The sequence below is a fragment of the Lytechinus variegatus genome, chromosome 12 (genome assembly GCF_018143015.1).
Source record: "Lytechinus variegatus isolate NC3 chromosome 12, Lvar_3.0, whole genome shotgun sequence".
In the NCBI taxonomy this organism is placed as follows: domain Eukaryota; kingdom Metazoa; phylum Echinodermata; class Echinoidea; order Temnopleuroida; family Toxopneustidae; genus Lytechinus; species Lytechinus variegatus.
In genome coordinates, this window is record NC_054751.1 from 35117695 (window position 1) to 35142255 (window position 24561).

At 34.0% G+C, this 24561-nt stretch overlaps 1 protein-coding gene across 7 annotated transcripts in view; it reads left to right on the forward strand.

The window, feature by feature from the left end:
- Positions 1-24561, forward strand: part of LOC121424971 (proteoglycan 4-like) — a 106535-nt gene that overhangs the window by 59052 nt on the left and 22922 nt on the right. For 5 of the 7 annotated variants that reach the window (XM_041620872.1, XM_041620875.1, XM_041620874.1 and 2 more), the window contains 6 exons: positions 673-713; positions 6333-6401; positions 8903-8932; positions 13079-13112; positions 13607-13654; positions 16425-16492. In XM_041620872.1, the coding sequence (XP_041476806.1) occupies positions 673-713; positions 6333-6401; positions 8903-8932; positions 13079-13112; positions 13607-13654; positions 16425-16492 (290 nt within the window). The remainder of the gene's footprint in view (positions 1-672; positions 714-6332; positions 6402-8902; positions 8933-13078; positions 13113-13606; positions 13655-16424; positions 16493-24561) is intronic. The other 2 variants (XM_041620873.1, XM_041620878.1) reach the window with 2 other exon arrangements.

Genomic DNA, 24561 nt, shown 5'->3' on the forward strand with positions numbered 1-24561 from the left:
AAATTTATCAAACTTTAATTAATGATAATCAATCAGGATAGTTAGTCTAATTGTGAACTTTACCTGTGAATAGTAGCAACAAATACATTTTAAAAGATATAGAAATAAGGAAATCAAAGCCATGGGGTAACATAAACAAGGAAGTTCCAGAGTTTTTTTCCCTATTAAAGGCTATAAGGTAGTTTTAGGAAGTATTGATTTTTTTTCTTCATGTGAAGTGTATACTAACCTCTATATTATTGTGCTCTTTATTGTACGGGAGCTAAGTCTTTCCCCCTCATTTATGGTTGAGCTCACTATCAGCGCCACTGTCAATTAGAGACATTCACTTGGAGTTTGTTTGTATCTCGAGTTTGCCCACACGGACATTTGTCATATATTCAATTTCTTTATGGAAAATTTGTACTTTGGATTTTAGATAGAACTTATTAGAAATGGAAGGTAAATATGTTATCCCATTATTAAGTCTAGTCTACATTTAGATGCTGTTCGGACAGAGAGAACTGTGTACAAGATGATCATAACTTAATTTGTATTTTTTCGCAGGTTACTTTGAATGCTTTTTTGCGATGCAAATACCAGAGATGCTGACATCACTAACTTTTGAAATAGAAAAACAAAACAGTCTTTAAAATATATTAGTCTTTTAATTTTTACAAATTTTTTTCACAGCATCTTGGGGGCATGCAGAAAAAACAGGATTTACTGACTTGGTGAGTTAAATTTTGAACAAGATATTTATTGTTTATATTGCCTATTTCATTCATAAATGAAATAAAGTTTATCATTGTAATGAATCATTCAAGTGCATTCTACATGATAAAAGGTGTTAATGTATATCCTGCATTATTGGATGAGATTTTATGACAACTAGAAAGATAATAAAAGTAATAAACTTGTTATTTGACTAAGGAAGTGCTTTGTGCTCTTTATAACTATTTACTCAACAATGCAGTAACCAGCTGTAGATCTCCGGGATCAGCGTAGGATGATGAAGAAGATTATGTCAATTATTTGGTATTGATATAAAATATTGTATTGTGGGTTTTTTAATGAAAATTTTTATCACAAGATAATGAAAAATATTATGAATTAATATCAGTAGTACCAATGATACTTAAGAATGCAAATTTTCTTTTTAATAAACATAATTATTATTGGGTTGTTAAACATGAATGGGCCTGCTAATAGTTACTCTGTTCTACACTGCAAAAACTCCGGTGTTGATTTAACACCAGCCTGGAATCTATATATGTCCACACCAGAGAAGTTTTGAAACAACACCAGTTTGGAATCAAACCGATGATGTTTTAATACTAATTGGTGTTGTATAAATACCTATCTGGTATTAGACTAATACCCAAACCGGTGTTGTTTAACACTTCTCTGGTGTGGACAGATATAGATTCCGGGCTGGTGTTAAATCAACACCAGAGTTTTTGCAGTGTAATATGAAAAGTACAAGGTAACTATTGTCTTTATCCTAGGGCCTCAAGATATGTCAAGAATACATGCTGTTGCCATGCCCTGGCAGATAATAATAATGAGAGGCAAATTAAAGGTTGTCTTAGACCCTTTTTATACTAAATACACTCGCTTTCCTAGACCGATTCAATGCTGGTCCGTACTAGTGTGGACCGGTGTAAATGGTTATTTGAAATGCGATGTGGTATATGCATTGATCTATGTAGACTGGTTCACATTGCCTTTGAAGGTGGAGAGAACTTTGACCAAACTTCCCAATGTATTTTTCATGGTCAAGTCCACCTCAAGAAAATTGAATAAGCTCAATAAATGACAAATCAATGTAAAAAAAAAAGAAAGCTATAAAAACTTGCAGCTTAACTTATTTTCATAAAATATGCATTGCATCCTAGTTGTAGTACAAAGGATATTGCACACTTTATTTCATTAGTTGAAATATCTAATATTATTAGATTTTCTAGATATGAGAAAAAAAAATCATGATTAAAAAAGAATATGTTTAGGGCTGGGATATATATATATATATATATATATATATATGTATGTATTTGATATTTCATGAAACTGAAATACAAAAGATATAGCGTAGGACCAAGGAGATATCACCTTCTTGGTAGGACATTGGCTCTCTGATTTGTATAATGCGCATATCAATGTTCTGTGAAATTAAAATAAACATAAGGACTTTGAGTTTCACTTTTTGCTTACTATCTCATTTTACATATCTTTTTCTATGAAATTGAGCTGAGAGTTTCACTTTTACTCAGATTTCTTATTCTACATTCATTTTCTTTGAATTTCAGTACTTGCTTGTTTAATATTTCCCTGTTGAGTTTAAGTTGACCTTTAAGGGTTCAACGGGTGATCCCGTCATTGCTGGTGTGAACGAAGCTGAAGATGATTCAGCGTGGATCATTCTAAGATAGTGATTGTAAATGGGGTCTTTAAATCAACAAAGAACCTAGAATCTGTCAAAAAAATTGAAATTTCCACCAAATGTCTTCTGACAAGGTTGTTGGAGTACAGTCGGGCGGCGGAAAGGGATAGTTATATATCACTGAATGAAGACAGCAAGCCAGTTAGGGTCTGTTTTGTTTAATGGGAATGATGTCGCTCATTAGACGTGATACCAGAACTCGTAGAAGTACTAAAAGGGATAATATGTATTGCTCCAAGGTGTTTTATCAAACCCTTGTGGGATGTGCATTGGAGGTGCAGGAGAAACAAAAAGGGGCAAAATGTCGGGTAATTTGCATGAGTCGAAACCGATTTCCTGTTGAGTGTTTTCATGTGTGCATATTGTATATTTTCTGTGAGTGTGTACACATGCCTTACAATAGGCAAATAGTTGAGTACTTTCTCAATTAGTTGAAGGTTTTGTTTGTTTGGGATTTTATAAATGTTTGAAACATGATTGGCCCGAAGTCACAAAGGTGGTTTTGAAAGTCCATGGTTGAGTCTATTTTTTATGCAGATTTCCAGTATAAATTATGCTTAATGTAGCGCATATCGGGCGCGTGTATAAAAAAAATGTCCAATGCTACATGTATGCGCGCTTTTGTCACAGTGCATCAAATTGACACGTGTTTCCATGGTTATCCATGCTATTTTATTCATGAGTCCACTGTTTTTATAATGAGTCCTCTCTTCAAACAGTGGACTCATGAATGAAATAGCTTATCTAACCATGCATGGTAACATGCGTCAAAAGCGCACATCAGCATTGGACATTTTTTATACATGCTAAATTAAGGGTAATTTATACTGGAAATCTGCATAATCCATGGATTTAACCGTTGGTTTTCGAAACCACCTTTGAATTCGGGCCATTATGTTCAACTTGTATGTCCCTATGGCCTATTGGTCAGTTCTATAAATGATTATATATGTGATTGTGACGTGGGTCACTTGTTTAAATTAATCAGGTAGTTTTCACATTTTGTACAGGAAAACTCTACAATGCATCAATTTCTTTGGAAGTGCAATTAAATTCATGATGGACAAGTGGGAGGCTCTTGTCGAAAGTTGTTGGGACAGTGGATCAACCTGCACCGGACGAACAATTGCAAATATGTAGGGCTAGTGTTAAGAGTCAAGAGATTCTGATGCTGTCTGGGTCCACCAACTTTCAACAAAGCCTCTCAGCTATCCATCATGATTAAACTTGCATTTTCAAAGGAATTTGTTTTTCCTCGTAGTATTAAAATGCGAAAATTTTTTGCCAATTTGAAAGAAAATCACTTGTAATAATCTCGAAAGAAAATAGCTAAGTAGTTGGTACTGTGTGTGAACTTGTTCGGTTAATTTTCTGGAATGTTTTGCCATAAAGCATGTGATCCAAGCAGAGATATCAAGCATGCTTTGGTTGTGTGAATGTATGCATGCTTCCCTGTTAAAGTTTGAACGCATGTGGATGGTGTGTTCCTATAGCATACTTATCCTTAGCCCTTAATCGTGTATATGTACTACATGTAAGACATTTTGTTCCAAGGAGTTAAAAAGCAAATGAAACCATTTGAGCAAGTTATATAACAATATAACAATGTAAATGAAATTTGAGTAAAATTGGACAAACTATGATAAAGTTATGAGCATTTGAATGTCAAGATCACTAGTTCTTTGGAAATCGTCCCATTGGCAATATGAACAAGATCTGTTACGTGTACAACTACCCCTCCCCTTGGACACAGAAAATATACTCCAAAACATCTCTTTTTTGTTTGCTCAGGTATTTTGGGAAGTATATTGTACATGACATGGCAGAAATTGGTTGCATTGCCAATAGGAGGATCTACATTTGGCATTAGAGATCTCAAACTTTCATTGATCTGTTTCTTTTTATGTGGATTCAGCTGGTTTCAGGGGTTTCATTCTCCAGAAGTACAAATTTATTCTGTACAGGGGACCGACAAAGCTTAGTAAAGATTGTAGAATTTTTTCTACGATTTATGCCATTAAATTGGTCACTACATCGTACAATCAACTATGAAAATTGAGTGTACGATTAATCACTAACCCTTGTGTTACCGGACCCTGGTCAGTTCACACAATGAGTTGAAATTTAATGCTACAAAAGACTCTTTTGTAGCATTAAATTTCAACTCCTTGTGTGAACTGAAAGAGTGAAACCATTGCCATTATTTATATATTTTTTTAATCAAATTTTTTTCTTTAAAAAAACTACTTAACACACACTTATGAAGACATTTTATTATATCAAAACTAAATAGTTTGATGCAACATGTCATTAAACCTAGACATTTAAGAAGCATTAGCTGTTGGGGTTTTGATAGCTTTGTGGCCATTGTGTTATTTACAATACATCAATATTTTTTTTTCTTTTAAAATATTTGTTGTATATTAAAATATTTTTTTTTTGAATTGATGTTACATACATGCCTGAAGTGGTTTGAAAAACATCTGCTTAAAAATTACATAAAAGGCATCGATTGTTTGTAATATAAATTCCAGATTATATATTGTGAACTGTAATTAAAGCTTGTCTGACATGAGTTTAACTTTTGCTTATATTAAATGTAATTCACACCCTTTTTTTGGAAGTTACAAGCTTGCAATACTCACCAGGTTGTTCAATCTAATCCAGTACAAATGGCATCAATCATACATGTATTTTTTAAAATTTCATTTTGCTTCATAATGATTTTTTTTATCATTTTACGTATAAATGTATCATGTTCAAGTGGTCACATGTTAATGTACGGTTCATTTCAGCAAATTAATTGCACTTCTTTGTTAAGCTGTCCATTGCACAACCGTGATCTCATACCCCTTTCATAAACCCAATTATGCGGCTAATAGCAGCATAATTTGGTTGTAAAATCGGAGGAGGACCAGAGTTATCCGGGTTATTTTGAAGCTGCAATTATCCGTATAAGAGCAGCATCGGGACCATATTTTGAAAGTAACGCATTTCGAAAGTAATGCGGATAATTGCAATGGTGCGGTCACAAGCTCACTCTTTTCCAACGCAACCGCATCGGAGGGGGTGTGTGAGGATGCCATGACGATTATCCGCCTTTTTCAGGACGGGCACTCGTAAAAATTGAAAATTTATTGAATTATCCGCATTACTCTTAGGCGGCAAATTGGAGGATGGGTTTTTGAAAGGGGTATAATTGTACTAGAATGACATTGCATGTGACATAACACTCGGTCCAATTGAACTAGTTCTTTTACATAATTTAGAGAATACAGAGGATCTTCTCCAAGGCCTCATTATTTCCCTCTGATGGTCAAGATCTAACTGAACTAGCATGTGAATACATGTGACATCATTCTGTTTACTGATTGTATTGTTACATAGGCTGCTCAATTCTCTTCTTTAAAATACTTCCAATATGTTCAATGTTCAATTGTTATGTTTCATTATACCATAACTACAGGTAACGCAAGCATATTGCCCGTAAACATTGACTGTTTAATCATTGTTTATGTCTGTAATTTGTTTTATCAATCAAAATTTTGTGTGCAACATCTAACAAAATGTTTAATTTCACACAAAATTGTGTTTATGAACAGCAACAGAAAAAAACAAATCAACTCAAATCTTATGTTTAGCTGCTTAAAATGAAACAGAAGAAAAAACCCTGAAACCTAACCATCAAGTTGAACCTTGCTAAGAAGAAAGTTCAAAATAAAAAAATTAATGAAAGATACATGGATAAAACCATCTCAGAAATATCTTTGTTTGAAAAAATGTAAATAAGACTTGCAAGGTTGAGTGAGATTCTAAATGTGCTTTGTTTCGTCTCTGTCCGCATGCTTTATTTATGTTGTGATCTTATGTTTGTTTTCTTTGCATGTTCATTTTTTTCGTTCTCTTCCAGCAAAAGAACCTCATGCGTAGAATGAGTGAGAGGGCCGTCAGTAAAATACCTCGGGTCCCTCCAGAACAGGTGATGTTTATATTTAACAAAAACAAGTATGGTCTGTCAAGGTCAGAAGAGGGCGATAGATAGAATTTGCACAACCTGATGAACAGCCAGTTGCCTATGATACTTGAAATTTTCGGTTTTTGGCAACCCCCCTTTTTTTTTGGGGGGGGGGGGGGTCAAGCGCTACCAGAGCAAATTGCGAATGTTTTCTTTTTAATTAATGGTTACTTTCCCCACTTACTGGGGAAGCCTTTTAGCTATGCATACTACATAGGCTTTGGCATCATACCAGGGGTCCGTTGCAGAAAGAGTTGCATTTAAACGCAAGCCAAAAAATCAATTGCACGTCCAAAATGTGCGCTGTTGATTGGTTGAAAATCAAGTTTTTAGAGTTGCAATTGATTGCAACTCTTTCTGCAACGGGCCCCAGGTACCCATAGAGAATGGTAAAGTATTGATTGATGCCTTGCCAATAATGCTTTGGCGCAGTTGGATTCAAATACATTACCCTATAATATCAAGATGAGAGTCAGTGCCCCTCCACCACTCAGGGCTTACACAAAATTGATCAAATTTGGAATAGTGGGTTGTGCAAATTAGTTTAGATCCATCTACTTTTGCCCAAATGTGCATTTCTAGCCTGATCAGCCCTCATTGAAATTCATCTAGATATTCAAGAAACACCATTCCCATCAGACCAAAATAAGGGTTTTCTTGCTTTAGCATGAAATATGACCACTGGCTGCAGAGCATGCAGAATTTAGACTGTAGCTTATGAAATGTTTGAGTAGCATGCAAAGTAACTTCTGGTGTTTCATCAGTCCCATCCAGAGTGCATCTTTACTTGTGAATTTAGTTGAATATTCAACAAAAAGGAAAAAAAAAGAAATGGTAAAACTAAAAGCAAACTTTATGTGGCATTGATGAAAATCATGTTGCATCTCTAGTACGAATATTCTTGACATAATGTAGTCTTAATAGGGGATAGTCTTCCCCATCTAAAATGGTTAAACTTTGGCTGATGTAGATGGATCTATAGACAATCTTAGTTAATGGGAGATATGGGGAGGTGCTTATATTGCTCTTTACAACAGAGTATTGATTAACATAATTTGATGGTTTCCACAATATATTCAGCCAAAATTTTGCAGAGAGTTTGGTGGATAATATAGTGCCTTTTCTATGCAATCATGCATTTTTGTGTGTTCAATAGGATTCAGTTTTGATAGAATGCATGATGGCGAATTGTAGACCTATTCACCTTTTTTTCATTGAAAAACCTGTCAACTATTCCTATTTAATAGGGACAATCCCTATTTGACAGTAAAAGGAAGTATTAGCTTTCAATAAATCTTCCGTCCTATGTCTGTAAAAGCAATGTTTAAATGTAATTAAAAATTAATGTTGAAAAAAAACTGTCCATATTAATGTGCAAGAAATATAGGAATATTCTATTTCTATATATTTTTTAATTGTAGTTTCTGATCTTTCTCTTGTTTGCTTGATTGAAATGTTGCCTAGGAGTTTTCAATCGTAAACATGGGCAACAATAGGTTTGCGAGAGAGAACACCCTTTTTCACCTTTTGTCATTCGCAGTACAATATCCTATTCATCGTATTTTCCTACGCTATACACTATGCATTTCACAAAGTGAAATTGAAGGATTTCTTGCATACTTTTGTGAAAATTGTCAGGAAAGAAATGTTAGTGTTCTAAATTTCAAGGGGGCAACTGCATGCCCATCCCCCCATGTGTACGGCCATTAGTAGAAATATCAGGAAAACTTCTATCAGTTGATGAGTTTTTTTATGTCCAGTTGTAAAAAAAACTCAGGACCCTATATCATAACAACTGATTTTGGGGCTGATTATGATTCATCATACACAATACTCAATGCAATCAATTGTAGACATCCCTAAGATCAATCTCTTAACTGTATGTTACTGGGCCCAGATCTAGAATTAATGCTGTAGTCACTGTTTGCGAAGATATGTTTGATTTGCAGTTTGCTTCAAATTATCATTTAGCTTATAAAGTCAAGAAATTTTGAGCCTTTTTCCCAATTAATTCAGATTGGTAAGAAATTGCTTGTAAGTATTGAGATGCCATTTTTCCAATATGTAGTTTTGAAAACTGAGCATTACTCCATAGTGAAGACGTTTGGAAACTATGTAGTTTGATCAGTTTCAAATTCCAAGCCTTCAAAGTATTCTTGGAACTGTTACAGGAAGTTACATTTGAAGGCAACACTATAAAAAATTATCACAACTTGGTTTGCAGCTAGAATCCTGAAATTATGGATAAACTTGCATTTGATTTAGTGGATCTAAAAAAAATTACATTGAATTCAAATTCCATCATAAAGATGTCAAGAAACAACGTCTGTGTTAAAATTTCATGATAAATCAAACATGAGTTTCCAAACTGTTTGCAATGCCTACTTGATGTGTTGAATTCTGTAGTCAACAAGCTAATAGTTTTGAAGAAAAAAATTATTTGCAATTTTGTTGTTCCTCTTTAGAAGAGAAACACTGTGTCATCATTTGAAACTGTGAGTAATTAAATAATCTCACTGTATATCCTACACAAGAAAATTAATGAAATGTAGCAAAATGCCTATACAGTGCGTCTCAGAAAAAACGAAACCGAGATTTAGTGATCATTTATCATTACTTAATCATAAATAAAATAGACAAATGACCTACCAATTTAAAGCTTAGAATCTCCTCTTTCATCTGATATTACTTAGATTATTTCTCATTCACGCATGAGTGAGCAAATGCAATTTGAAGAAAGGATATCAAAAACTCATTTGGCGGGGGGTATCTGGGTTTCAAAAAGAAAACCACATTTTTGAAAAGTTCAATATCTCCTCTTTAATTTGATACCTAAATTACAGAAAATGGTCACGAAATAACAAAGTTCTGGTCATTTGAAATAAGGCTTGAATTTCAATAATTTCATAAAATGAAGAGGTTCTCCAGGATGGCTTTCAAACTCTCTCGACACTCTGCTTTGTTGACGATCAGCCATGCGTTAAATCTTTTGTTCACCATGCAAAAGCTTCTGTGGGAAACTGGTGAAAACATGTTTATCTCATGAAATTTTGGAAATACAAGCCTTATTTCAAATGAACAGAACTTTTTTATTTCTTGACCATTTTTTGTAATTTTGGTACCAAATTAAAGAGCAGATATTGAACTTTTTAGAAATGTGGTTTTCTTTTTGAAACCCAGATAGCCCCCGCCAAATGAGTTTTTGGTATCCTTTCTTAAAATGGTTTTTGCTCACTCATGCGTGAATAAGAAATAACCTAAGTAATATCAGATGAAAGAGGAGATTCTAAGCTTTAAATTGGTAGGTCATTTGCCTATTCTATTTATGATTAAGTTATGATAAATGATCGCTAAATCTCGGTTTCGTTTATTCTGGGACGCACTGTAGAAATATATAACAAAGGATGTATCTTTGCACCAGATATATAAAATATTTCTTTTTCTTTCTTATATGCCTCCATCTTTTTAGTTTCATTATATCTTCAATTAATTCAATGCTGGCAAATTCTATGTATAACCTATCCTTGCAAGGTTGATGCATCTTTATGAAAGCAAACAATCTTGAATATTGGTTTACACTAGTGTAATGCATATTTATTTTAAAACATTTTTTTATTGAATTACTTTCAGGTGAAAGGAAAGGCACAATGCTTCATAGAACATTCTTCCTCAATTAAATGCTATCATCAAGCAGTTTTGCACCAAATTACAAATTTAAATCCGACGCCCACTTCTTCCCTACAAAGTTTGTTCATTTAGATATTTACATTTTACTATGTTTATGATTTTCTATTATTTGCTCTACTTTGTTTCACTATCTTGTTCTATCATTGTGTGTAGATTTTCTTATGTTTATGTGTTAATATATATATCCTTCCTAAAGAGGGTTTGTCTCTGAGTGATGGGTGCTTAAGAAAATGGTGCAAAGTAACTTAAGTTTTTAAATCTATGCAGTTGCTATGGATTTATTTTGTTTAATTACTCATACATATTAAGAAAAAAAAGTAATGAATACTTTGGCCCTCATTTTGGAACCATTTGTGAGAACCTATGAAAATAACTCATTTTTAATATTTATTTTGTTAGTAAAATATACAATTAATGAAAAAATTGACAAGTAACAACACTTCCACTGTATATTATTGCAAAATAAACACATCTATTTTTATGCTTTAGCCACTCACTAGATATTAGCATAAAGGTATGTTTTTCAAATGAAATGCGACTATCACCATCTCTTTTCTGCTTCCTATTTCTAAAACTGTGAACACAGAAGGCTTGATTCTGCATTGGCACTTGAATTAAAAAGAATATATTTGAACTATAGATTTTGAACAGTACTATAACGTATGAAGTTTTTATTGTTAAGGAATGATATGGCAAAAAGGGAACCAGGGCAATGAGTTCAAATTGAAATAAAAAATACTGTCTTAACTTAGAAAAAGGGGGAAAAAGGATGTTTAAGAATTCAAATATTTGTATGATATTTGCCTGCTGATTAAGCTATTGGTTATTTTCTTGACCTTCTCTACTCCTATTATAATGAATTTGTATGTTTGAGGCAGTTTGAATGGATTTTGAAATTCTTCTGTTCATTTTCATGGGTTGCGTAATATATTTGATTTCATATGCTATTAAACAAAATTGGAAATAGTTCTGAGTCAGTGGGAAGAAAAAAAATGAGTGAAAATCAAGACTTTTGCTCCTTAACAATCCAATTATCATCTGATTCATATATATCTCTCGTCTGCAGGCATCTAATTAGCATGGAAGCAATTCATTAGTCAGGCAGACACCCCTAAACTATCTAAAGACCTCTTTTATAATTTTAGTTAAAATCTGTGGATGGGAAGAGATGAAAATGCTCTAATCCGATCAGAAATTAAGAGTTTATTTCCAAAAGGTGATATATCCCTTTCCAAAGCAACAGAGACAGAGAGAGAAAGTTGGGGGGGGGGAGGAGATGGGGAAGATATCACAAATGCTTGTTTGGCAAATTGCATAAAAGGCATCTACAGAAATGTGATGTGAAAAAAAGGATTCTGATGTTTTCAAATTTTATGTTCCTGTCCATTTGAAAATCAGATTGGTACACTACATGATCCACACCCCCCAGAAGATTATTAACCATTCGTTTTATCAAAATTGGATTTTAGCTCCTTTTGAAAAAGAAAGTTCTTAATTTAGAATCCCCTTATCTCTTTTAAGTGTGAATGAAGAGTACCTTCAGGGTTAGGGTATAAGTAATTAGAAAATTTCCTAATTGCTAGGAATGTTGACAGAGACAGATAGAAAGGTGAGAAAAGATTGCTTAAAGGTGAAATTGATTTATGGACAGGGTTCCTTAGCAATATATCAATGTTTAAATAACAGTTACAGATAAGAATGCTTTGAATGTCCATGAATAAGTATAAGTATGAAAATTAATTTGCTATCAGACTTACAAACAATAATGTATACTATCTCTGCGGGTATCTGTGGACCTTGCCTAAAAATGGACCTTGTCCAAAAGATAAAAGCATTATGGTGTATTAATTCTCATACGCATCCTGGGTCCCATTTTATAAAGAGTTTCAACTGTGGTAAGTTGGTAATTTTGCCATTATGGCAAATTACCATGGTAACCTTCATTTTGATTGGTTTCTGAGCACTGTTGCTACTGGTAGTTGGCATAGTATAATGGCAGAGTTACAATAGTCCTTTATGGAACAGGTCCCTGGGTTTATTTTTAACAATTTTACTGCAATTTAAGGGAAAATGTTAAAAGCCACTGTAATCAATGCATTTTATAAGCTGAGATCATTATTAAAGATAAATGATATTTTTTTCATTGACAATACATTGTTCATGTTAGGGAACTTAAAATTTGGTGATGTGTAACTGCTTAAAATAACTCTAGGGTATCTTCATATTGGAGAATTCAACATATTAGAATTATGAGTATTTTCAAACCGGTAAGCTGTGAAAGACCCTATATAAAGTTTTATTGCACAAATCTCTCCCAAGTCCTTGCTGCCAAAGCAGGGGGGAAATTATTTAATCATTGAAGAGAAAGACTTTGAAACAGCGCCATCAGCTGTTCACTTATGAATAGCCATATGATTTACAATACAAGAGCATGGAAATCATTGGGAGCCATAACAGCTCTCTTGGGCCTTGGGTATAATTCTGAGAATAGTATAGCTCTTTAAACAATTGCTATTATTTCTTTATTGCTTTTATAATCAAACTATTCCTTGCAAATTTGCACTTAACTATTTCCTCATTCTTCCTTGATATTGCATCTTGTTCTTAGAAATATAGCTATGCTTGCTTTTATTTAATTGAAAACTGATATTATTTGGTCAAGTGTAGTGCTTTGTTATTTATCGATATATTTCATTGCTGTAGATGGATGAATGTGTCTCAGATTCATTCATTCATTCATTTTTTTATTATGTCATTTCTAACATGGAACATTTTTTTTATTATTTCCCTCATCTCTACCTTTCCCCCACTCTCACTCCTGATATTTCTCTCCTATCTCATTTAAAATCCCCCTTCTCTCTATATCTATTTCCTCTTCTCTCATATGTTTCTACCCCCCTGTCTTCATATGTCACTCCATCCCCCTATCTTACATCTATGTTTCAACTCTACAGGGCACTGAAAGTGACCTCTACCTGACCCCTGCAGGTAAATATAACGATGATGATGATGGTGATGATGATGATGATGATGATGATGATTGATGATGATTATGGATGATGATTGATGATGATGATGTGAAAATCATATTGTTGATATTCAAAATAATATTCAGATATTTGTTTGCTTTATGAACTCTAATTTCTGTGAGCGATTAAATGTATAAAATGATGTTTCCTACTACGTACTATGCTGGAATTATTCTTTTAAAAAATTTACAAAACTATACGTTTGTTGAGCTTATTCCGTATGGACTAGATCCATTAGGATAAAAATAATGCCGATATTTTTAACAATATTCTGCTGTTTTTGTGCTGTGTGAACAAAACATTTTTCAGAGCGATCACAGAAAATTGAAATCTATACATTTATTGCTGTATCCTTTTCTTTCTATCATATAATTCACAATGCTTACTCTGTCCAAACTTGCTAAATAAAGTAAAAATATATGCTATTTGAAATTCATTTTGCTTTGCCTTCAGAAGAAGAATGTACTTATGATGTCCCAGAAAATGATGCACATGAAGATGGTGAGTTTGTATGTGTGACAGTCTGACTCAAAACTCAACAATTAGCAAAATGTTATCTTAAGGGTTTCATTATTCATTTTGAAAAAAGTTGATCCTAAGCTTTAAAAAGACATCTAGCTTTCAAAAGTTGATCGAGTATATTGTCGGCTTTCATCTGATCCATCGTATCAGTCGACTTTGGTCAAAATATCAATTGTGAGATTTTTGCAGAAACTACGGGTATGTTCCATGTAGATTTACAAATTTAAGCAGCAACATTAAATCATGATTGAAAACTCAATTGTTGTTTTTGCATTCATTGACTTTGCACGTAATAACGATAAGCGTTGTATTCCCTGTGGCATTTTTATTCAGAGAAAATCTAAGCCGCACAAACCAAAATTACAAAAATTCTGATTCTTTTTTCTGTGTAAAAATAAAGATACATGCAACACTGTTCAGCACCTGTCTTGATCTTTCCTCTCATGTATATTCTAGCAATAATCTTGTAAGGTTTGGGACAAAAATTATGGTGAAGTAAATTTTTTCTGAAATAGGTTTCGCAGTGTTGTATTAAGGTATGTCGGTTCAGACGACTGCTGGTATGTGGGTATTAATTTCAGGGATAGATCTACAAAATAAGGAGAAAATGGGATTGCTGTTTTGACAATTACTCAAGCATGGAATGTTCATCCTGTGCAAGATATATTGAAATTCTCAGTACCAACAATTTTTTCAGAAGAATTATTTTTTTCCCCACGTATTTTGTCTAATTCAAATCCACACTTTGAAAGAAGGATAAGGATCACCAAATTTATCATTGGGTCAGTTACTATTTTAACCATAAATGACCATTGCTTCAGATTCTTGAAATTTGACTCATGTTTGGTCTTGAGCTAGACAATCACATAATATTTATAAAGTCATGCATTATTTTCAAACAGATGTAAATATGTAAAACAGCCATCCTGCTTAGTGCTATCATGGATTTCATCCTTAAAAACACAACAAAGTTCCCTAAACGGCTATTTGTGAGAATCAAAACATTTTATCTGAAAACTATGTACTCCCTTTAATTGCTGCCATTTTAAGAAATTATTATTGTGTGGATGATGAACAAAGGTTTGAATGGTAGACCCCCCCGCAGTAAAGATACATGCAAAGTGCCTGTGATGATAATTAATTTTGGTCAGAACAATGTATAACTCAATTGTTGTATGGACAGATGGATTCAGGTATAAAATCTCACAGTGATTAGTTTACAGCCACATAGATTAATTGATGGACAATTGAAATGTCCAGGAGAGGTTTGTAAAAGTAGGTTTTGGGATTAGCTGGATCATTCATTGGGATTGAATATGTTCTAATAATGGATCATCGTGATACATAATTAACAATATCTAGATCAAAACATAGTTCCATTGTTCCACTGTATCATTTCCAATTTATTGGAATGATTTAATGATGATGCATTGTATTCTAATATGTACAAATTATAGATCCTATTATAGATTATTTAATTTTACCTCAAGCCTTTCAATTCATTACCCTTGTCATATTAAGTTGTAAAAAGTATTAAAAAAAACTGATTTCATTATGTTCATAGGATCAGATATTGTGTTCTAATTCAAAACTGTGCATCATCTGTGTTGAACAAATGTGATTTGTAACACATCCATTCACTGTCAATGGACAAATAAACAGAAATGCAGAATAAAGATGTTGGTATTTAGAAGTAATGTGCTTTCGAATGAAGTAATATGTTCTCAAATAATAGTAGTAATTCATATCCTCTGATTTTAATGAGAATTGTATGTATAGTCTGACATGGGCAAAGAATGTTAAAGGCTTACTGGGGATTGATAGTGTAAACACATTTCTAGTTTATTAATTAGTTAATTAATTTATTTTTATGGAAGAAAAAACAAATATTTGAAAAAAAAGATAATGGTGAAATGTATATTCTGTGCCCTGAAATGTCAGGCTTTTCCTAATAGATTACAAGTTGTATTACAAAATTCCAGGACAGGTCTGATAAAATCCAGTGATATGCTTCCAGCATGTCACTGGATTCAAAATTTAATTACCAGTTGTGCATCAAAAGTTAACACATCATGAGTTATGGCACTTCTTTCATTCAATGTTTCAGTTCAATTCAATTTAAAATGGTTTATTTAGATAAAAAACTTTCATCACAGCACAGTGCCGAATTACAAAAAATTTTTACAATATAAAAGATTGAAATCATAAGGAATAAACTAAATAAAATAAGTGTGGCATATAACAACAAAAAATAATACAATAAAAAACAAATATGGTACACAAAGAGAAACTTATAAGACAAAATGTGTTCAATATGACGTTAACATCAATTACAAGAATCACAGAACTAAAACAAAAAATACAAAGTCAAAGATGAGACATACAAATTATGCAAAAAAAAGTACCAGATCATATACAATTAAGGTTTTGGTGCAGGAAAGATTGTGTTAAAACAGAACTAAAAATGCTAGTGTCAAATGCATATTTCCGATGGGTCTAATTCCAGTTTGCATTTGATTTTCAAAATTGCATTTAATTGCAATGTTTTTCTGCAGTCAGTTTTTGATGGTAATTAGGATTGAAATAAGTCATTTCTGCCCGTTTACATAATGTAAAATAAAGGCAATATTAGATGCATGCATGAATCACTTTTTTTATTAATGAGTTGTAGTTCCATTTCCTTCACATAGTATGCAATTTTAATGAATATGTATCCTTTTTATTTGTTTGGCTCATTCTCATCTATTAGAAATTTATGACATTCCTGATGAGCCCAGTAACAATGCACCCACCCCAGCAACAAGACAGCCTCCAGTGGTAAGTTCACATCTCTTATTAATCTAAAATTCAGATAATAACACTTTTTTTACATTGAATTACCTCCCCATCTCTCTAGCTTTCTTTATTATTTATACTCTCAATAAAAATACTTAGCATTTTGTACTGTTTCCTATGAAAGTAAATGTCCTTTTCTCTCAATTATGAAATTTATCTCTATAAAAAATTCAGGATTCATGTCAGATAAACTCTTTAATGTGATCCTACCCCCCCTATCCTTCACCTTGTCATGATAAAACCCAGCCTTCTTACATATCCCAGCGTCAAGCTTTATGTTTTGCACAGGAAGAGTGTAAAATACCAAAGATGCACGCAAGATCAGGGCTGGCCTATAAATATCTACCCCCATCCTTCCTTTTGTCTGCAAAGAACTGCCGCTTTCTTTTCTTGGGCCTTTCGCTGTCATGCAAATTCAATTAGTCCACATGGAAGTCGCCAGTCTTTCATTGCTCTGTAGGGCATTTCCAACATCCTGACAAACAGGTAGAACAGTGTGTACATGTGGGTTAGTATACATGTATATGTTGCAAAGTAAAAGCTGAAACCACCGTTTTTCCTAGACCTCTTTTATATCTAGATTGAGATATGTGACAGTCACACCAATGATATGACCCCAAACTGACCAATGGTATGTCATTGAAAATAATGTAATAGATTTGGTCAGTCTGGAACAAATTTCTCCAATGTGACTGTTGCATGGGTTTCATCACATTTGCTCCAGTGAAAATTGCTGTGCTATAAATTCCACAGAGAATTTGAATGACCAACTTCAACCCTGTGTTTATACCTATAACCTACCCTAAACCTAACCTAAAACCCTATTGCAACCGCAATCATAAGCCCAGAGCAATTACGGCAGGAGAGAATGTGATGTCACTGTTGCATGATGTAGTGATTAACTCATTTTCTACTGAATTCTGTAATTCCTGTTGGCTTTGTGCAGGGATTGTTTAGTTCCAGTAGAGAATGGGTTAAATAAAATCTGATTTGAACAATGTCAAATTATCCCAACCTTATTTGTTGCAGAATCCATACTGCTTAACCACATTTCCAGACCATATAATCGACTTATTAGTATTTATAGTATATTGTCTAATGATCATTTTGAATGGAATGTCATTGAGTGCTTTTACCTATTTGGAATTCCCACCCCTTCTCTTTTTTTTTGAAGTTTGAAGAACTACAGCATTCATATCCTGGCTTGGTTGACAGTTTTTTGCTTGCTCAGACAAGATCAATTATGTTCTGGCAGAGCAGAGGTTCTAAGTGGGAAGTGAAGTTCACCAACCATTGTCTTTCATTAATTACAGATATTTTTAACATATTCTGTTCTATTGTTTATTTCGAGTTAATAACGCTTCAAATTAGGGCAGATTAAAGTAGGTTTGTGAGGTCTGGCATCCAATGACTTTAGTGTGATGAACTAAGCTGTTACTTCAACCTGAAAACCACATGAATGCAATGTAGTACCTTTTTCTGATGATATTCTAGCTACTGATTTTTTTTTTCTGATGAATTTGTCAACCGTTTGATATTGACAGTTCACAGTTCCATCTTCTAGCAGGTTAAAAATGCAGAAGTAATGTTGTGTAATTCAATTATTACATTCAGACCATCCCAAGTCAATTTTATTCCATTCAGACTTCTAGCTTTGTCTCTATACATGTGGGCCTCATTGCTTGGCTTTGGTGAGCTAGCTACATGTACATCATTGGGTATATTGATTCAATATACTTTGTAATAAAATGAAGAAATGTCAAAGAGTGACATAGGCACTTTTTCCATGTATTCTGCCATGTGTTTTTAAACCTTAGATGGGACATATGAAACTTGATTTGTTATATTGAGGGGAGAAGAATCTTCTGAATTCTTAAGAAAACTTCCACACTACTACTTATACACTTTTCTAAAACATGTCTTGGAATATCTTGGTATATTCTTCAAAATAAAAAGAAGTTGTTTCAGCATGGGAAACAACTTTGGTATAGTCATCTCAGGTCATGTCCATAAGTGCATGTCACTAAGAAAACAAACCGCAGTAGCATCCCTTTAATCATCAACTCGAAGATACTGTCAAATAGTTCATATTCAAATTTAGTATGTTCAAGATCTGAGATAGAGTATTATAGAGTTAGCCTGTGAAGGACTTAGAAAAAAATATTATTCAAGTTCTAAGCTAAAAAACTTCCACTCAAGGAGTGTTTGGTCCATGTACAATCTGATTAGCATTTCATGAAGAGTGATTATCACTGACAGATGTTATAAGCTACTGTAATTTATTGCATCTGATTGGATGAGAGCTAATTAGTCATTGAAAATCACTGACAAAACTTTTTTGTGAAATCACCCCTATTGGCCAGTTTCCCAGTCTCTATCGCTCTCAGAACACCTAGGTGGCTTCAACAGAGCTGCAAGTAGTACGGATTTTCAGTATTTAGTACTGAAAAATGAGAAGAATACTGATGGTTTCATGCAAAATACTGATTTCTCAAATTTCAGTTTTATGTATTGTCCTATGGTATTTCTTTGAAAATACTGATTTCCTCACCAAAATACTGATTTTCAGCTTTAAAAATACTGAAATGTTCTTGTTCAGGTTGGCAGCTCTGCTTCAAGGTTCAGCACTTGAACCAAGTCCAAGAGAATCTCATTTATTTTATGCATGCCATCTAGGTTCTTCCTGTCCGAAGACTGATAAACATCGGACTGGACTATTTTTAACAACCAGTGGTGGTTGGGGGAAGGATCTGGCCTCTACTCTTGCCCAGAAGACGTTTAGAGTTATGAATGAAGTTAATGAGATCATTTGAGCTCTCTGCCAAGACACGCTAGGGTGATGATCTAGCCACTCATAGTTATATTACGTTCTGAAATTAAAATACTTGCTAATATATGGATGCTTTTCTGCAGTGCCTTAAATCAGAAGAAATTAATGGAGATACTTGTCTTTATTGATATAATTTAGTCTGGGAGGTATTAATAAAATAAAACCTCAGGTATACCACACTCTGGTTGTTTATAACTTGTCTACAGAATATTTCATGAGGCAGTTTGTATCGACAAACTATAAATGAAAACAAAATGAATGGAAATGTGCTATTTGTAATTCCATTTACCAAAGAAATATATAATTTTAGAGTCTTTGTTAATCTGTTTTATATAAAAATCTGATACTTGTTGTAAAGTATTAATTGACTTTATTTGTTTACTGCATTTTGTATATTGGTTAATTGTCCATTGATGAAATACATTGTTACCCAATTTCTTCATGTTTGAATTATGCATCTATTATGATTTTTGGTTTGTTTTTGTGGTGATTTTGAAATTGTGAATATACTGGAAATAAAGTTATTAAAAATATGAAAATACCTGTAAGCCAAAATATTAGTTATGATACACAACATGCATTCATTTTCCCCTGCATTTTTAGCAATATAGAAATATTTTCACAATATAGAATCTTTTTTTTCTTGTGAAATAATCAGCATACCATCATACTTGAAATCATTAATATGGCAATGTGAATAGTTGTCTCTTTATGTCGATGAGACATTTCAGACTGTGACTTCATTATAATCAAGGTAAATCAATGAAACACTATGTTTTTGTTTCCTATACATAGCTAGGTAAACCCTGTCTTCCTCCCACTTCTGCTTTGCCTGTAGTCTTTTCATCGAGTCTTTGCTTCATAGATTGCAACCGTTTTCTTGCTCAGGTTGATGTTTTCAAACATTAATGTGAAGTATGGTTGACATTTCTCATTTGTATTCCTTTGTTGTCTGTCTATCCAACCCTAATATCTTAGGATTTCGTAGTGCCTTGATCATTCACGCTCCTTACCGTACTTATAATAGATTATATCAAGTTGTTACCAAGAGAGCATTTAAAGTGGAATGACATTGTCGCAATCTTACATACATGTAGATGTAGTACATTCTGTGTCTAACGATCAGACTATTGATATGTTCCCTCCTAATCTTTGCCACCTTTTTGGCCTGATTAGTCAATCGAGAGGGCTTGTCAACTTGCCTCTAATTGGATAAAGGATGTGCGGTCACTCTGTAGCGCTTCCCTGTAAAACGATGAGGTAGGCACCCCACTTCCACTCGGACTGACAGAGCTGAAGAGAAAAAGCTGACGTGTCGGCTCCTCCTGTGCGTAGGTGGTTGTGTATTCAGCCGACCTTCTCATTTCAACCTTCACTCCACTTATAGCAGTGACAACGCATTCGGGTATCCCACGCGGGACCGACACCAGTTTAGGTACTATCCCTGTGTTCATTTTGGAAGTCATACGTCACTTTGTGAATGGCACAAAGCAAAGTATTCTCATTGACTTCAACTTGCAATTTTCTTTAGAGAATCCCATTTGGTTGTCTCTAGACGTTAGAGCTTTCAAAGGACTTCTTAAGTTTATAATTGTTTGATAGTGAAGATTGCAACGTTGGATATCACCATGAAGATGCACTCTGGATATATCTACACGCCACCACCCTCTGTTTCTCAGAACATCAAGTTTTTCCAGTTTCTGGTATGTGACTTACTCTGCAAATGTGGTGAATAATTTATTTTCTTCATCTTTTTTTTTATTTTTTAGATTGATTCTTTTTTTCATTCAGAAGCTGCATTTCTAAAAATGAATCTGTTTCTATTATGTATTCAGCTTAGCTCTCTGACACTGAAATTAACTAAATTTGGAGGCCTTTTTTATCTGATATATGAAATCAAAACGTTGTGAGCTTTGTTATGATTTAGAGATTCATCAAAGATGATGAAACTGATCATAGTGGTGTTCAACAGTAGGAGAACAAGTAGTAACATCTGCAACAGCTGCAGAAGCAGCAGCAGTAGTAGTAATAGTAGTAGTAGTAGTAGTAGTAGTAGTAGTAGTAGTAGTAGTAGTAGTAGTAGTAGTAGTAGTAGTAGTAGCAGTAGTAGCAGCAGCAGCAGCAGCAGCAGCAGCAGTAGTAGTAGTAGTAGTAGTAGTAGTAGTAGTAGTAGTAGTAGTAGTAGTAGTAGTAGTAGTAGTAGTAGTAGTAGTAATAGTAGCAGTAGCAGCAGTAGTAGTAGTAGTAGTAGTAGTAGTAGTAGTAGTAGCAGTAGTATAGTAGTAGTAGTAGTAGTAGTAGTAGTAGTAGTAGTAGTAGTAGTAGTAGTAGTAGTAGTAGTAGTAGTAGTAGTAGTAGTAGTAGTAGTAGTAGTAGTAGTAGTAGTAGTAGTAGTAGTAGTAGTAGTAGTAGTAGTAGTAGTAGTAGTATATAGTAGTAGTAGTAGTAGTAGCAGTAGTAGCAGCAGCAGCAGCAGCAGCAGTAGTAGTAGTAGTCGTAGTAGTAGTAGTTGTAGTAGTAGTAGTAGGGGCTTATTATTTGTTGTTGTTGCCATAATCTTCTTACTTGTTTTAAAGGTCATGGAGTAATAATTAATTATGCCTAGATATTTGCAGCACCCTTTCAAGAAGTTACAAAGATAAACTATCATTACTCCAAGGTTTAAGTCAAACTGTCTCTTCCAGCGCTGAATGCTGTCAATCAATCCTGCTAGGTTCCCAATCTAATACCTCACCTAGGCTGAGTGTAGCACAATCGTAGTAGCATTCATTCTAGTAGTACTAATATTAGTAGCAGTAAATAGTTCTGGTTGTATCATTGAAGTTTAGTTGCAGCAGCAGCATCACTAGGGGTAGAAGCGTTGTGGAGCGTTGTGGCCCAGTGGATAAGTCTTCTGACTTTGAAACAGAGGGTCGTGGGCTCGAATCCCAGCCACGGCGTAATTTCCTTCAGCAAGAAATTTATCCACATTGTGCTGCACTCGACCCAGGTGAGGTGAATGGGTACCCGGCAGGATTAATTCCTTGAATGCATGAGCGCTGAGAGGCAGCGCGAGCTAAAGCCGGGGTAATAATAATAATAACAACCCGCCTCGGAATAGAATATTTCTAGATAGATGGCGCTATATAAATGCCTATTATTATTAGAAGAAGAAGTAGTACAACAGAAATTATTTTATATTTGTTTCCCTCGACATGATTTAAAATGGTGGAAAACCAGCTCAAATTAATATTCATTTCTGTCCTTGCAGTCATTGACTAGCTTCTGTCCGCTATATAATTAGGCTCTTTCTATGTGGTCAAAACTAGTGTCTAAATTTATATCTGGTCATCACTCTGTATGTGAAAGCATGTGGTCATTTGATGAGTAAGAGTTAGTCTCTAATTCGATATCCTTTATGCTGGGATGTGAATCTGGATTAAATACATTTGATGATATTATGTGTTATACGTATATTGTCGTCTGGTAAATTTCATTTTGGAAATCAGTTTGATGTTAGGAGTTCATTCTTAATTACAGTTTACTTGGGGTTAGTTGTACTAAACTTGCATTGGCATGGCAACATTTGCTTCATCAGATGCACTTGGTTCCCAGGGGGGGGGGGGGGGCACTTCCATTGATGAATGGATACCAGGCGCGACCATGGGATTTTGAAAAGCACCCTAAACAAGTATTTTCCATATTCTGAAAATGCAACCCCTTAATAAGTATTAGCATGTGAAACCTACCCCTGACAATTATGGAAACAAACAGTTCCCTTGTCTTGACAAGTATTCCCTGAATTGACCCCCTAAACAAGTACAGCGATATAATTGTTAAGTCACAGACATGATCACGGGCGTCAGCTTTACCTTTACTTTAGTACAGCCCCACCTCTCACACCTCGCTCAAATCGGACTCTAAGCACGCAGTGTTGGGGCAGAAAGTACATCCTTTATACACTCTAAGCATTGCATAGTCTTTTTTATACCCTCACAAATTTGACCGCAAGCACATAGCTTTCCTAGCGAAATATATACTCTTTTTTTTTCAGTATTTTTGTGTTTATGACACCCTTATTATGTTACATCTTGAAGAAAAAATCCTTTTTACACATTTCTTTGGTCACGCCTGGTATCCACTCGTCAATAGAAATGCCCCCCCCCTCCGACTCGTCTGCAATCAAGTAATGACTTGTATCAGCAACTAAGTGCACCAAGTAAGAGTAACAATTTGGAGATGAAAAAGTAATTGAGGAGTACCGGTAAGTATTATTATAGGGAATAAGATGACATTTTAGAGGGTCATGCAGATATGTTGCTCTACAGTTCTATCATAGTTCTATAAACAATTCCTCGAATAATTTTTTTTAATTTTTCAAATTGATATCCTTCCCCTTATCCTGTATTTGGATTCTTTGTTGCCCTTCAAACAGATAATCTACACTCCAAATCAAAGCATAATATTAAGATATCTTGAAATCCGGAGCAAATGGTTCTAGTTATGCATTCATGATATAGAAACCATTTGATAAATCGGAAACCCTCTATACTTCTGCCCACTTAGCTGCAGAAACACCAAATTAAGGGTTGGTTTTTTTACATCCTAAATGCTTCTTGCACAGTATACATCACTTCTTACTCAAGAAAACCTACCTCTGTAAAAGATTTTGTGAGTCACTGATGTGCACAATATAGTATAACGGTAGTTAAGTGGCCAAAGAAAGACCGACCAAAATATTAAGATTGTAGAACTTTTGTTTGAACACAAATGACTTTTCTGAATCGTCTATGGCCTGTCTATATTTCGTTAGATTGTAGACCGTTTCAATTTATTCTTGGCATCAATATATTATTAGACAGTACAATTATGGAATAACAAGTGAAATTTTATTGACACATTTCTTTTATAAGGACAGATGACTGTTATGGAATGCAGCCCACTTTGCCTTAATGGCTCAACTTGTACCTGTGTCATATCATAGCTTTTGTCATAGCCTTTATCTTATGTTATGTGTCATTAATGCTTATAATTGAGGTTAATTGTACATTCAGATTTTATATTATGGGTTATTAGGGATTGTTAAGGGCTGGTTGTTATGTAAGATTATCATACTTAATGCATGCATCCCGTTATTCATGGGTAACCCCTCCCCTTTAATAATAGACAGTTCTTGTATAGCGCATAACACATTATAAATAACGTCTCTATGCGCTTCCAAAGGACTTGGATATTATTACCC